Source organism: Macaca nemestrina, chromosome 1 (assembly GCF_043159975.1).
Source record: "Macaca nemestrina isolate mMacNem1 chromosome 1, mMacNem.hap1, whole genome shotgun sequence".
Lineage (NCBI taxonomy): Eukaryota > Metazoa > Chordata > Mammalia > Primates > Cercopithecidae > Macaca > Macaca nemestrina.
Window position 1 is genome coordinate 174,141,709 of NC_092125.1, and position 15,883 is coordinate 174,157,591.

General features: G+C 40.1%; 1 protein-coding gene across 18 annotated transcripts in view; it reads right to left on the reverse strand.

Moving 5' to 3' along the window:
• The window catches only part of LOC105495149 (FGGY carbohydrate kinase domain containing), a 440,526-nt gene that overhangs the window by 231,001 nt on the left and 193,642 nt on the right, over positions 1-15,883 (reverse strand). For all 18 annotated transcript variants that reach the window (XM_071092359.1, XM_011764399.2, XM_071092363.1 and 15 more), the window contains one exon: positions 1,019-1,147. In XM_071092359.1, coding sequence (XP_070948460.1) covers positions 1,019-1,147 — 129 coding nt within the window. The remainder of the gene's footprint in view (positions 1-1,018; positions 1,148-15,883) is intronic.

Below are 15,883 nucleotides of genomic sequence, written 5' to 3' on the forward strand. Positions count from 1 at the left end.
CTGGAGTAGTGGAGGACCAATCATTCTGGGCAGAGAACATGTGTGCCAAGTCACAGAGGTGTAAATGCATGGGCACAGTAAGGGCAGGTTGATGGAAGTGTCTGAAAGTATACACACATAAAATGGAAACACAGCTCAACAAAGCAGTGCCTTCCCTTACTTTGTGAAATGTACTCTGATGTTTTCTACTTTGTTCTATTCAATTCTGTTCCATTCTGTTGTGCAAATTCAGTGGTCATGTCCCGCTAAATTGATCTCATGAATTATAAATCATAGTTTAAAACAAAACACTGTTAGAATGAAAGGCTAGGGAAAAAATATATGGCTATAGTTGAGACGAGAGATGCTGAGAACCAGAACAACCTCCCCTGCAAAAAACACACCACCTGCAATAAGGATGAGGAAGACGATAGTCATCATTCTTCACTGTAATTCTTTGTTTCCCTGTGTGTTTTCCTATTAAAATCTGGGGAAGAGACCTTAGTTTTATTTGGTTTTGTTTTAAGTTCACTGTCTCCTAGCACCATGCCTGGACATGGTAAGTGTTCAACGGGTGTTTTGGGAATGAACAAATGAATACATGAATGAAAGGCTTGAGAGTTATGTAGAAGATAAAATCAAGACTACAAGCAAGGAACTGGATATAGGACATAAGCCAAATATATTATTAAAATAAATCTATGAGACTTATATGGGTTTTGGAGTACCATTACAAAAAAACAGTAGAGCTAAGTGTGGTAAGAAATTAACATATCTTTTCCGAATTTTCAGTAAACAAAAGAACTATGCAGAAAGTTATTCAAATAAATTTTTTTCTATTGCCATGTATAAAGAAATTAATACAATTATAAATAAATTTTATCATTAATGAAAAGTTCTATAATTCTATCCAAATGCCTAATCTTGAACACCAAAGTCCTTGACCTTTGCTTTAAAAACAGAAAAGGAGTGTCATCGGTTCTAGGGAATATTCCATTTGAATACAGTTTTGGCTGTAGGCAACAAATAAAGAGATTACCTAGTCCTCCTGCATGGGCATCAATGAGTGAAGCTGCAACCGCAATCCCAGGGAGAAGGCCAAGGTCTCTTGCTGCCTCTGGTGTGAGCCCATTTCCAAGAGAAGCTCCAGGAGGTAGCACTTGGTTTCCTGGGTAGACATGAGAAAAAACAAACACATCAGTTTGAAAAACACAAAAGTAAACAGAGGGTTTTATTTAAGAGAAACTCTTCGCTCCCTCCTCCCTCCTCTGCATTTGCAAAGATAAAAACCATGCAGTCATCAAGAGGCCTTTGCTCATCCAGTGACTTTGGTGTACATGCTTGGTACCTATGGGTCATGCTCTGGGGAGCTTTACAAACCAGGAGCTCTAAAGCATCATTCAAACCAAAGATTCTGAAAATGGAAAATTTCAAAAGGAATATAAACACAGTAGCCTCTTAAATACAAGGTTCAAATGCTCAAACCATTCCAAATGGGCTTCCTAACACGGTAGATCTACAAACCTACTTAAATGCACATGAACCCATGTGTTCATACATGCATACACCCTCTCTAATGAACATATATTCCTAAGTCAAGAAAACTTACTCTTGAGTAGCTTCCCTGGCAGAGGATAAGGGGAAAGAGATGTACTTTGCAGCAACAAATAATTTGTTAAAAATTTTTTCTCAGCTGGAAAGGACACTCCAGTCTAAACCTTTGCAAATTTTACAAGGCTGCCACTTGCACAACCATATAATACAATTTGAATGATGTTCTTTGGAGTTGTGCAATGCAGTGACCCTGATTTTTCAAGTGACCTTGAATTCTTGCAATCAGTCAGGCCTTCAGTTAAGAATTTATTGATTGTCTTGCTTTGTGTGGGTGCTGTGGGGCTGTAAAAAGCAGTCCTTGCCCCCAACCTAGTTAGGAAGACAAGATAAGGACACAGAGAACCACGTAAGACAGAATAGAATGAAATGATCCATCTGCTCCTAGGTGTTAAACAGAGTCTGAGCCCTCTTTCATCCCCCAAGGAATTCTATAGTATTTCTGCACTGCAGGGAGGGGCTAGGAGTTGACTCATAGATATACTAAGATCCCTTTGAGCTCCAAGATAGAATCTGGGTGCATGATCAGCAATTTTTGAGTGCTAAGATGCCACTTGTTAATTGTTCCATGGAGCTCAAGGGCTGGGCAGAGGTGCTCCAGGACCTCTGGGGATAGAGGTGAGGGTGGAGGTTGGGAGAGGGGTCAGAGAGCGAACAGCTTAACCACCCTCCTCTAAATGGAACCAAAGCACCTCCACGACACCATTTTTATCCATTTTAAGTAAAGAGCTTCTATCTGTAATTAAATATGAAAACAAGTTTAGATAAGAAAAGGAAGACTGAAACCTCTGCAGTGACTTCTAGGAGAACTTTGCTGTTCACTATGGCAGCCACTAGTCACATGTGGACTGAGCACTTGAAGTATGTCTAGAATAACTCAGGGACTAAATTCTTCATTTTATTTAGTTTTAACTTCAACTTATTCAATTCAGTTACTGAAAAACTTTTAATTATGTTTGGAACAACTTGGGCATGCAAATCTACTTTTTCTATATTAATTTAAGAAATAAAAATCAAGTATTTCCAACAAAAATACAGCATCCGAATTGAGAGGTGTTAAGCGGAAAATACACACCAGATGTCAAAGATTTCATCTGGAAAAATGAATGTAAAATATCTCAATAATTTTTATATCAATTCTATGTTAAAATAATAATTTGAATATATTAAGTTAAATAAGAGAGATTAAAAATTAGTGTCACTTTCTTTAGCATGGCTACTGAAAAATTTAAAATTACATATGTGGCTCATATTACATTTCTATTGGACACTGATGGTCTGGAGGATAAGGTTAAGATGCTCAGAGGATGGGGCAGAGAAGAGGAAAATCTTAGTCTGTTTTGAATGTCAAAGTGGCAGAAACCTGGAAAAGAGCAGTGCCCTTGGCTTTGTACAATACCGTTCTGGACAATATCTAAATTATGTCACTATGTCTAGTATCTAACACAGGAGAGACTGCAGTCTGGTTTGCTGAGAACTTTCATGCTGGGGTCTGCACTAAGGACACAGCATGCATTTTCTCATTTCATTTTCGTATCACCCCTCTGTGAAGGATAACATAGTACCCATACTACCCCCATTTCACAGACAGATGGGAAAATTGTGGTTTATAGAAGAAAAGTAAACTCCCTAGTGACAGCCTAAGAGCTGAAGACAGGCCATGGGTTCTACTCTGACTGATACCCAAACCTCTGCTCTTATTCATTACATTACGTTTTGGAGTAAATGTTGTTTAAAAGTGCGTTCTGAATGGATGAAGGGATCAAGAGAAGCATTTTTAGAACAAGCATTATGTATGTTAAAAATAAATAAATAAATAATTAAAAAAAAAGAGCACCATTTAGAAATCTTGCCTACTAAATTGGCATTTTTAAAAAACGGTTTTCATAGGAAGGTCAAAATGGAAATTCTGTTCCACCTTCATCCCCAATCTCCACAAACATAAAAGGTGTAATTTTTATAAAAAAGGTTCCAGACTGGATTAGCAGGGTGGGGCACTCTTCCAAGTTTTCTCTATAGTAATTTAGGAAGAAACCTTAGCTGGTAAAGGAGCTTAATTTGATTCTATGTCCTCTAGGCTCAGAACCTGAGGCTGCAGACCGCTGCGAGGCAGAAAGTGTCCTGAGCATGCAGGCAGGAGATCCGGGTCTAATCATAGGCTGTTGGACCACAGGGATCTTCATCAGCAGAGGACGCGTCTTCGAGCAAGGACAGGAAAAAAGGGAGAAGGGCCCCCTAAGGGAACTATCAAAAGGGCTAGGTAAATTGGAACAGAAGCTGGGGTGTGGACTGGTAGGGGGTGGGTGTTGAAGGACAGAGCAGGCTTGGGAGGCAGATAGGGGCAAAGGATGCAGCGCCCTGTAATCCATACTTAAGTGTTTGAACTTAATCGTGAAGCCCACTGTAAACCACTAAAGGAGCATTAAGCCAGGAGGAAAGCAATTAAACTTGTGTTTTTTTAAAGCACTCTGTGGCAGTATTATAGCAGAGGATAGACTGGGGTTAGGGAAAACAGTGTGAAGCTATTTCAGTAATCAAAGAGAGAGAGAAAATATAAGGATCTTCACTGAGGTATTGAATTGAGCTGTAGAAACAGAGGCAGACAGAATAGATTCCATGGAACAAGAAATAACAGGTCACGGTGGTTGCGTGGATATAGGAAGCACGGTAGAGACTGAGATGCCATGGCCCAAACTCCCCTGTAAGGATGGAGTAAAGTCGGCAGACAGCTGCCAGATGTTCCAGGGCCTGCCTCAGTTGCAGAGAGCTGCCTTCCCGAGGTGCTGCACCTCCCAGGACGGCCAGCACCTGGTGACTTGGCAAAGCAGAGGCAGAAGGGCTCTGATGGATACCACTCACTCCAGAGACTCCGCTGGGTTCACCAAGGTGCTGCAAGAATGCACCTTGGTTCAGCTCTTTTTCCTCTACCCAGTCCTTCTCTCTCTTCCTTCTTTCACAGTTGACCATCCTTAATGCCCCCCAAATCTGTCTCAGCCTTTGCTTCTGGAAAACCCAACCTACAGCAGTGAACCAGCCTTCTCCTCAATCCAGTGGTTAGGGATGAAAATAAATATATACAAGGACAAACATCCCTTCTTTCATTTGGAACCACAGCCTTCAGGAATAGGCTACCTGGACTCCAAGCAGGAAGGAGCTTTGTTTATTTACAGACCAAAATGAAACAGCTTCGCACGAGAGAAGATGGTAGACATAGGTGAGAATCCCTGAGAAATCACTGCTTCAAAATCACACTCTAAGTGTATCAGCCAGAGGTACACTGAGGACACTAGAGCTGTCAGAAGCAAACATTAGTGCCTCCTGACAACTTTTCCCAATCTAATCCTTGTTTGGCTTTTCTTTCACCATAAAATTAAATTATTCACAGCACTGCTTTTCCCAGAAATCAAGACTTCACTGCCTGAGCATTTGCAGTTCTTTCTAGGCTTCACTCAACCATTCATTCATGCATTTTAACAAACATTTCAGTAACAATAGAACTAATGATGGCCTGCATAGATTTCCATCTACCATGTGCTAAGATCTAGGTGCTGAGGTCTCATATTGTGGTTTGGGACAAAGACGATGAAAAACTAAGACTCTTAAGACCATGTAGAAAATGCTAGAAAGGTGAAATGTGTACATGGTGTTCCCAGAGAACTGCGGAGGGTCCAGTTAGGGTGGCTAGTAGAGTGAATACAGTCTTCAAGGTGAAGATGACTTTGAAGCCTGTGTGGAAAGGGAAGTTGGAGATTGGTGGTTTCAGTGCTGGCATGCTCTGGGGAAAGGGATGACAGCAGAGCAAAAAGTGAGTTTACTATAGGGAGCCCTGAGGGGCATGGTGTGTTTGAGGCATTGAGTATGTAGCAAAAAGGGGTCCAGGGAGGAATAGAGAACTGGAACAGACTGGACGAAAGGCAGCGGAGGGCTTCAGGCGTGGCCAGGCAATAAGGAATTGCCCAGAGGGGCATGACTGTGAGTGCTCAGATTGGGTTTTTAAGAAGATAAATGTGGCCAGACATGGTGGCTCATGCCTGTAATCCCCAGCACTTTCAGAGGCTGAAGTGGGCGGATCACGAGGTCAGGAGTTTGAGACCAACCTGGCCAACATGGTGAAACCCCGTCTCTACTAAAAATAGCTGAGTATGGTGGCAGTTGCCTATAATTCCAGCTACTCAGGAGGCTGAGGCAGGAGAATCGCCTGAACCCAGGAAGGCGGAGTGCAATAAGCTGAGATTGCGCCACTGAACTCCAGCCTGGGCAACAAGAGCAAGACTCCATTTCAAAAAAAGAAAGAAAGAAAGAACTAGATAAACACTCAGTGTAAAGTAAAGCTTGGGGAATAATTTTTATCTTTAAAACAGTCAAACCAAGTGAAAAATGCAGGCTGCAAAACATTATGTAGTATATGACTTCCTTTTGTTAAATTAACTTAAACGTGTCTCTCTGTAATTTCAACCTAAAGGTTTCTTCATACATAGTGACTGTAACCTAACTGGATTTGTAAACACACTGTAGCCTACTCTTGTAACTAGAAGCCGAGTCTCAGCCAATCACAGAAGACATACTTCAACCACCCACAGGCGGCCAACTGTTCAAACTCTGTTCAAATAAGGCCAACGCAGAGCTGTACCCTATCCAGCTGTTTCTGTACTTCACTTCCATTTTCCGTACCTCACTTCCCCTTTTCTGTCCATAATATCTCTTCAATCATGTGGCAGAGCAAAAGTCTCTCTGAACCTATTCTGGTTGGGGACCTGCCCAATTCATGAACCACTCTTTGCACAGTTAAACTGTTAAATTTAATTTGCCTAAAGGTTTTCTCTTAACAGTTTTAAGAACAACAACAATGAAAGTAGATGAACTATTTGTAAAAATACATTCCCAGGGGAAAAAAAAAATACAGAAAATAGGTTTTCTCTGGGTGGAGGAATTATGAGTGATTTTCTTTTTTCTTTCCTTTAATTTTTTTCCTATAATTTCTAATTGGTCTATATTTCTTGTGTAATTTTTTTTTTTTGAGACAGAGTCTCACTCTATTGCCCAGGCTGGAGTACAGTGGCACAATCTCAGGTCACTACAACCTCTGCCTCCTGGGTTCAAGCAATTCTCATGCCTCAGCTTCCCAAGTAGCTGGGACTATGGGCACACACCAGCACGCCTGGCTAATTTTTGTATTTTTAGGAGAGACAGGGTTTTGTCATGTTGGCCAGGCTGGTCTTGAACTCTTGACCTCAAGTGATCCACTCATCTTGGCCTCCCAAAATGCTGGGATTACAGGCATAAGCCACCATGCCCAGCCTCTTGTATAATATTTTAAAAGATGCTTTTCCCCCTTAAATCTGATCAGAATCCCACCTTGCCATTAAAACGAATGAACTTGAATTAAGGTATAGATTTGGAACTCCAAGATAAATTCAGAGAAAATGGCAAGATGCAGAATAGTATTCTGAGTATGATCATGTGATCTTTTTTTTTTTTTTTTTTTTAAAGAAAAGGATACAAAAATGTAAGCACATAAACTTCCAGGAAAATCCTAGAATTTTGTCACAGCAGGGGTTGGGATCCAGCATGGGGTACTCTTTTCTAATGTTTGTGTTTCTTGTATCCCAAGACCTTGTATGTCTTTTGTGATCAAAACAAACTAGCTTACGTTGAAATAAAAACAAAATAAAGGAGAATACTGGGCACTTTTTCCAAACGCTGCTCCACAGTCTGAAGGCAGGAAAGAGACCCAAGGGCAGCTCACCTATTCTCTTGATTTGGCCGTCTCTGTCTCAGTGTACAGGCCCTCACCTGGGGATGTAAAAACACTATCACTCTGAGAGCTCCTAGGCTCAAGTCTGCTGAATTCCCATTAGGATGGGCAGATTCAGTCTGAGTGGTCAAAAGCTGGAATCTACAATTATCTGGCGGTTGCAGTCCCTCTTCACAGGCAGGGGCTCCTATTACACCAAATCTTCCCCTACCAGTTTTTCAATTATCTATGACTAATGAGCACTTTGGGAACAGTTTCAGACACACACATAATCCTCTTTCCTGATGTCAGCAGCAGAAATTAATGACTATGTGGACTGCTGGGAGACAGAAAATGCGTTATAATGGTCAACAGAACTGTTATCCTCTCCAGGAAGGGGTAAGTGGGGGTGGGGTGTTGAATTAACTGGAAGGTTCAGTGTTCTTTTGTCTTCCTACATATATTGAGATGAAACCCAGGAGGAGAGTTGGTTCCAGACCCATGGAAATGTCAGGAAGTGCTTTGGGCATGGGTGGCATGTGACCCTGCTTCCTCTGTGCTTGGCACTGGGGGACCAGCCCCCAGCTCAGTTTTGCCAAAGTCAAGAGGCCAATCAGATTGACTGGGAGAGTACAAAGTGGCACCATACCTTACCAGCAGAGAGGGTCCTGGAGTCCTTTCAGACTGAACCTACAATCTTGTTTAGGGGTGGGGGAACAAAACTTTATGATAGCCTCATCACTCACTACAGAAATGTTTAATGAGTACTGGTACATGTCAAGCAGTGTTCTAATGCTAAAAATGCATTAAGGAACAAGATAGATAAGGCCCCTATACTCAAGTTGCTTACTTTCTAGTAGACACTATTCCCATCCAATACCTCTTCTTATTCCATCTTGTAGTCATTACATCTTGTAAGCACCTATGCGATTTGGACTGAGTTTTACATAATGTTACATCTCTGGCCCTATAGTCTGGCCTATAAAAGGTGTTTAATAAAGAAACACACACATATTTTTAATCCACCTTAAAAATTATGACCCTTATGTTATGTTTTATTTTGTTCCCCTATTTATATCTCGATCTCTCTTTCCCACTAGACAGAGAATAGTTCAAATTATTTATCTCTGTATTCATTTCCCCTCAGCACAACGTCCAGCAGTGTCTAGAACATAAGTTCTCAGCAATGTTCATTTAGCTGAACTTAGTTTTTTTAAGAAAAGAGATCATGAGACAAAGATCAATCAATTTAGACAAAAACATTAAACACACACTCACACAGGAAGCTGAGTATCGGTTGGGAGAGTAAAGAGAAGAGACTGTTTTAACTCTTGATCTTGAATGCTACTGGGACAAGAAATGTGTTTTTTAACATAATCCCACCAGTAATAAACACTTTCATCTCTCTATCTTATTACAATAGAGTATGTCAAGGCTGTTTAGGGAAAAACTCTGAAACCATGTTTTTCCTCTGGTCTTACACCACAGCAATCACCCACATAGAAGGTGACTTCTGTGACGAAATGTGTAGGAGTTTCTCCCGACCACTAAGCAAGCACTTAATTCTGTAGCAGACACCAGCTGGATGTCCTCTAGTTCAATTCTGACACTGTCTACTTGGAGATTGCATCAGATATCACAGATTGAAGGCTCAGTCCCCAAGAATGCCCCCAACTCCACACCCCAGACACCAGTGGCAAGTTCAACCTTCCACAACTTCTGAACTACTGACTTCAAGTTGGGGTTCTCACAACCCCATCTTCGGGTTTGATTAATTTGCTAGAGCAGCTCACATGACTCAGGGAAACATGTGTATTGGTTTATTATAAATACTACTACAAAGGATACAGATGAACAGATGCGTATGGCAAGGTAAGGGGGAAGGGGCACACAGCTTCCATGCCTTCCCTGGGCACTCCACCCTCCAGGAACATCCATGTGTTCAGCAATCAAAAAGCTTTCCAAACCCTGTACCTTGGGTTTTTATGGAGGCTTTTTTACATAGGCATGATTGACAATCATGTAAAAATATGATTGGACAAAAAGCACATGATCTAAACCCAGCAAGGACTATCTGTTCAGACTTTTCTTGGCCTCTCTGTGTAGCATTCTTTCCACTAGGGTATGGGGCAGGACCCTCCCTGGAATGAGGGTCTTCTGATCCATAATCAAATTAGCATCCTACCTTGGGCAGGTGAAGAAGGACCAGAGGGGTCACTGAGAGAGACTTACCTGAGGCCTCAAGTGCCCCAATGTTATAATAAGGACTATGGGAGTTAACAAGGAATCATGGGCAAAAACCTATCTCTCTATATATTTTATATATATGTATAACATATATATATGCATTTGTGGTATTATTTTATATATATATATATATTTTCACCCATGATTCATGGCTAACTCTCATAGTCCTTATTATATATTTAATTAAAAATTATATTTAATTAAATATAACATATATTTAATTATATCTATGTAATGTGTGTGTGTATATATATATTAAAAAAAAAAAACCACAAAAGCCAATGCATATACCTAGAAAACAGGTGATCACCAGCAGGCCCAAGCATCTTATTACACATAGCAGATGCTACAGTGGCAAAATATTGTAGATACCACCTTTCTAGTGAAACAGAGGTTCTCAAATTCTCTTTGCCTGGTCAAGTCCAGTTCAAGAAGTCCAACAAGCAATGGGTAACTATTGTAGGTCTGTGTTCAGAGGAGTGCTGTATACAATTTGTATTTTAACACAATAAATATTATAATAGTAATAGTGCTCATTTATCAAAACCTGTGAACTTTCAGTCACTGCTCTTCTTACTTTTCAGTTGCTATCACCTTCATTGCTAACACCAAACCAATAGTATTAGAATTAGATTTTATAGTAATAGAATTAGATTATCTACATGAAGAGTCTATGGTTTTGCAAACTATTATTTTACAGTTGTAGAAACAAGCACAGAAAGATTACATAATTTGTTTAAAGTCACTATGTAATGGGACATGGTCAGGATTTCAACCCAAGAATCTCTGACTCCATGGTATGGCACCTTCCTACTATACCATGTAGGTTAGAGAGTGCAGGCATAGAATGTGGTGGGTAAAAAAGGAAGACCACCTCATTTGCAGGAGGCACCCCTGGTAGGTCCGTCTAGGAACAAAACCACAAGAATCATGAAATCTGAACATGCTGAATCTTTTAGCTTCTCCCCCTCCTCACCTCTCATTCTTTCTCTGTTCCAAAAACAGAGACACAGGATTTCAAATGGCCCATACAGACCATCAACTTCAGTGTATACACTTTACAGTAGAGAAAACTGAACCCAGAGAAGGAGGTGGCTTCCCTGGAGTCAACCAGTTGTGGGAGCAGAGTCTAGATTAAATCCAGAGCTCCTGACTCAAGGAAGCTTTCTTCCAGGTTGCCAGCACTCCCTGCTATAGCAGCACCATCCTGCATCTTCCCTCACCTGGAGTAGGAAGCTCATCTAAGCCAGGGCAATAAGTTACAAAGAGAACAAGGGAGTTGGCAAAAATTCAACAGATTCCAGGGGTGTGGGTGGCCAATTCTGAACTATTCAGAGCATAAAGCATAGTCTTTTTAGCTTGAAATCATCATCCACTTTGGCACCCACAGTGACCCAATTCTCTAGATAATTGCCGGTGCCCTATTTTGTTCTCACCCAGCCTAAGGCCACAAGCAAAAAGCCTTCCCTGGGTAGATCGTAATTAATCACTCTTCCCTCTACAATCCCACAGCATGTTTTTTGGAATTACATCACTCTATTCTACATAATGGCTTTTCCCCTTGTGCTTCCCTCTTCTAATTTAGATTATAATCGCCTTGAGGGCAGAGCTCTTTTTGTAGATAATATATCCATAAGAGGCAGGTGGTTTAGCATAGCACTTGGGAGTTCAGGTTAGGGGGTGGACCGACTTGGATGGAAGTGGTGGCTTTATCATTCACAGGGCTTGTGACCTTGGGCAAGTGATTTTTACTTCCTTGCAACGGTTTCCTCACCTGTAAAAAGGCTATAATAATGTTATTTTTCTACCAGAGTGGTTATGAGAATCAAGCAAGATAATGCAAAGAAGCATTTTAGCATGTTGTCTGCCACATGACAAATGATAGACAAAAGTCAGATAAAATTATTGTTATTATGACTCCCTATTCCCAGCAATGCGTATTGGACATCGCCTGACACATGGAGGGTACTCAGCTCATTCTGGCTGAGCTTCCAAAGCTTGAGGAGAGATCCTTGATGTTACAGCATGTGGAGATATATGCTTTTGGGGTCAGGAGAGCAAACTGTAGAACCTGGGAAAGCTGTTAAAATATTCACAGTGGTGGAATTCAGTTTTCTAGCACAAAAAGTTTCTCCCTATGATCATGTCTCCATGGCATGCCTTCAGAGGGAAATGCTTTAAAAGTGCAGAAGGTGTTCTCTTTGGAGTTATTTTAAGAACAAAATGCTTGTTTCAAAAGGAAAATTTATTATTTTGTCAGCAAAATACTTGACTGCTAAGATGTCCAACGCTTTTAAGACCCATGCAAACAGTTCTACCATGGAGAGTTACCCCACTTCTAGGAAAAGGAAAACTTGGGAAATACATGAAAATACTTTAGCTGTCATTGTGCTAAAAATATTACAAGGTTTAAAGAGTGGTTTCTACAATTTTGCTTTGTTTTTTTTTTTTTTTTTTACAATCTAATACAAAGATCACATAAAGAAAACTAGGGATTTATATAGGTTTCTCAATTTTTTACCCTGTCTCATTTACTCATTAAAAGCAAATCTTACAATCAGGATTTATTTGACACAAAATTGTATCACTAAAAACATAGGGAGGAGAGGATCTCAAAATAAATGATGTTCGTTTATAAGGTAAATACACTTCCTTTTATGACCTTATGTATTTACTGCATCACACACCAGTGAACACTTTGTCAAGGGCCAGTGTTGGTTTCTAGTCTGGACTACTGTTTGCAAACTGCTGACTTACAAAATGATAACAGCCTCCTAACAATGGGTGAATCTACAGGATGTCAAACAGCAACTCTCAGGTGAACCATTCAGTCAGTGGGTCTGGTGTTAACCATACAGTGCCAAACATCTGGTGATCTGAAGACATCTGGGCCTTTCCTATCATGTAGACCAAACATGATTCAGGTAATTGACAAAATTTTTCACTTCCCAACCAGATGTCTTACTCGTATAAAAATGAAGCCCAACTTGTACTTTCATGTGCAAATAGGCTAGACATAAATTCACCCCTGGAGGGCAGGATTAATTGCTTATCCTCAATGAATGCTAAATTACATATTATTTCTTCTTCTATTTCCAACTATTTTACCTTTGAAGAAAGTTTTCTGCTATTGTTTTGAAAAGCATACATTTCATCTTAGAAATGATGTGGTTTCTTCTTCATTTTTTTTTTTGTTGTTGTTGTAGTTGTTGTTGTTAAAGAGGCAGTGTGCTACAATGAAAAGAGTGTGATCTTAGAAGTCAGGATAATCTGAGTTCTAATTCCATGCACCTACTTCCCCAAACTTTAAGGGCCTTGGAAAAAAGGCACTTAAAATCCCTGAATTCAGTTTCTTTGCAGATACAAATCATGAAAACCATCTATAAGAGGCACTGTGAAGATTTGAGATCGTTTATTCCTATAGTATGTATTGGGTGCTTGCTCTGTGCCTGGTACTGAGAGACCATGGAGAACCACAGCGTCTGCCTGTCCTCCAGGGGTTCTGTCAGTAACAAAAAAACCTCATGCTTCACACTGGAATGACAAATGTACCATAAAACTAAGGTGGTATCTTTACTCAGGATTTTAAATAAAATTATGAGCAACTCCAAATGTTGCTGATCCTTAAAGGTGAATATCAAGTTTGTAAAAGGAAGGATGTGTCTGAAACCTTTCCTCTTCCTTAAATCTACTTTCAAGCATACCCTGGAATTTGCTCTGATCATGTTTGTTTAAAGCATTCATGTGGTTATCAATGACCTTCCACCTTCTATGCCGTTGTCCTGACAACCAAGCATTTACTAGACAGAATATGGAAAACAGACAACAATGTGTCTCTTCAGTCAGGGTGGGTAGGCAAAAATTCAACAGTACAGAGAAAATCAAATGACTAGGGTCTTTGTGTTTGAAATCCTTAAAGGGAAATACAAATAAACATATATATATATACACACACACACACACATACACACATACATGAATAAAACAGAGTAAAGACTTTACAGAGAATTTAACTGGGCAAGGAGAAGTTGCTATGCAAGACTCATTTGTACTTTAATAGCAGCTATGTTTCAAGAGCCATGTCACAGGTAATGTTGTACATAAGGAAGAAGGGCTAAGTCTGTTGTTACTGTTGTTCAGTTACCCTAATAAGACGTTAGGTTCTTTTCCTAGCTTATGTTTCACCAAAGCCAGAAATATCTCAAACATATGAAGAAATGGAATATGACTATTTTCTTAAACTTTTTTTTTCAAGAACCAAAACTTTTTTTTTCCAAATGAAATCTTTTATAGCACTCTGGTACAGCAGTCTCCCCTTATCTGCAGTTTCGCTTTCCATGGTTTCAATTTCCCATGGTCAACTCTAGTACAAAAATATTAAATGGAAAATTCCAGAAATAAACAACTCATGAGTTTTAAATTGCACACCATTCTGAATAGTGTGATGAATTCTCACGTTGTCCAGCTTGGTCCCACCTGGGATGTGAATCATCCCTTTGTCCAGCAAATCCATGCTGTATGCACTACCTCCCTGTTGTCCACTTAGGAACCCTCTCAGTTATCAGATCAAAAAAAAACATAGTATACATAGGGTTCAGTACTACCTGTGTTGTTAGGCATCCACGGGGGGTCTTGGAAGGTATTTTCCATGAATAAGGCGGACTACTATATATAATTATTCTCTGGTTCAAGGAAAGAATAATTATATTATTTATTATATCTAATAATTATATTATCAGGTTCTCTGGCACCTGAGGGACATCCAGATTTAGGGGGGCTGAGAAATAGAGATCCAAATCTAAATGTTAACCTATAGTGAGAGACTATCCATCCCGGAAGCATGAAAGAGGGGAGGGATGGTAATTTGGAACTGTAAAATAGAGCTCCTTGAGGCTTCTACTACAGTACAAAAGCAGAAGAAGCAGAAAAGTGTCCACTTTTAACCACACAGACAGTGACCTCACTCCTGAGTGAAGGAGGACACTGGCACTTGCAGTCCCAGGGGGAGGAGTGGAATTTGCCAAGTTGGCATTTAACCAAAATGCTGGAGTAAAATCCCTGAAGCCCTCACTCATGTTGACATGGAAATCGAGCAGAGAAAGATTCAAAACATGATGCCATAACTTAATGACTAGGTCACCCAGTTGGCGGGGGAGGGGGCTCATACACATATTGGGAAAAATGCTCAACTGCTAGGATGGAAGCTTTAAGCTTTGTAAATCAAAGAAAATCGAATTTCTCTTTTTTTTTTTAAGTCTCATTCTTTGGACACAGGATCTGGGAGAATGATCAGGCCTTGGGCACAACAAAAAAGGAAGACTGGCTTGAAGCCCAGAGTGTTGCCAGCCTTCCTGTCCTCTTACTGTGGCCACAAGAAGAGTTCCCAGAGGAAGCACTCATGGCAGATGGAGCTGGTCGTGGTCTCAAACAGGCTATGGGCCTTGCTCTGGGTGGAGAAACAGTTGAACTATGCAGGGCCCCACCTTTTGGAGCTGTTTCGATGGACAGCCTTTGGGAATGGCACCACCCCTGGAAGCTGATCAATGGTGGATATCCATGAGGCCATTCCACTAGGTCCTAGTTTGTATGGTGAGGATCGACTTTGTTTTAGAGCAAAAACAGAGATCATGAAGCTCTTATGCTCTGTGGTTTTTCTTCAATTGACAAAGATAATAAAACTTCATTATAGACAATTGCAACAATACAGATAGCAGAAAAAAAATTCCCCTTAATTTTTCTCTTCCCAGAGAAAACTACTAATATTAGAAAATATTAGAGAATATACTTTCAAAATACTAAGATACACACGTATTTAATCTTATGTAAAAGAGATTGTATAATTATGCAATTTTGTGGTCTCCTTTCTTAACTCAATGGTATTTCAGACACTTTTCCTCATCAATGAGGACACACATCCTTCTTCAAAATGTATAATATTCTGTAATTCTAATGTGCCACATTGTTTAATCAATCTCTTAGTAATGGACAGTTTGTTTCTAATTTAAAAACAAAGACTTAGAGAGGAGAAACTTGGTTCCAAAGGATTATTACAAGGAGGGAGGGGAATTATTACAATAGGGAGAATACAAGGTCTGCAGGAGTCTCAAGGGTTAGGCAAAAAGGGTTTTTCTTTCATAGAGAGAAGAAAACAAGACGAGAAGAAATGGGGTATGGGGAGATGGAATGAAACTGATGTGCCTGGATAGTAGATCAGAGAATGTTTTACCCTGAGGCCAGCCTCCTTTTGGAGAGGGACCTATAAGGATTAATTATATGTGTCAACCTGATTGGGCCACAGGGTGCCCAGATATT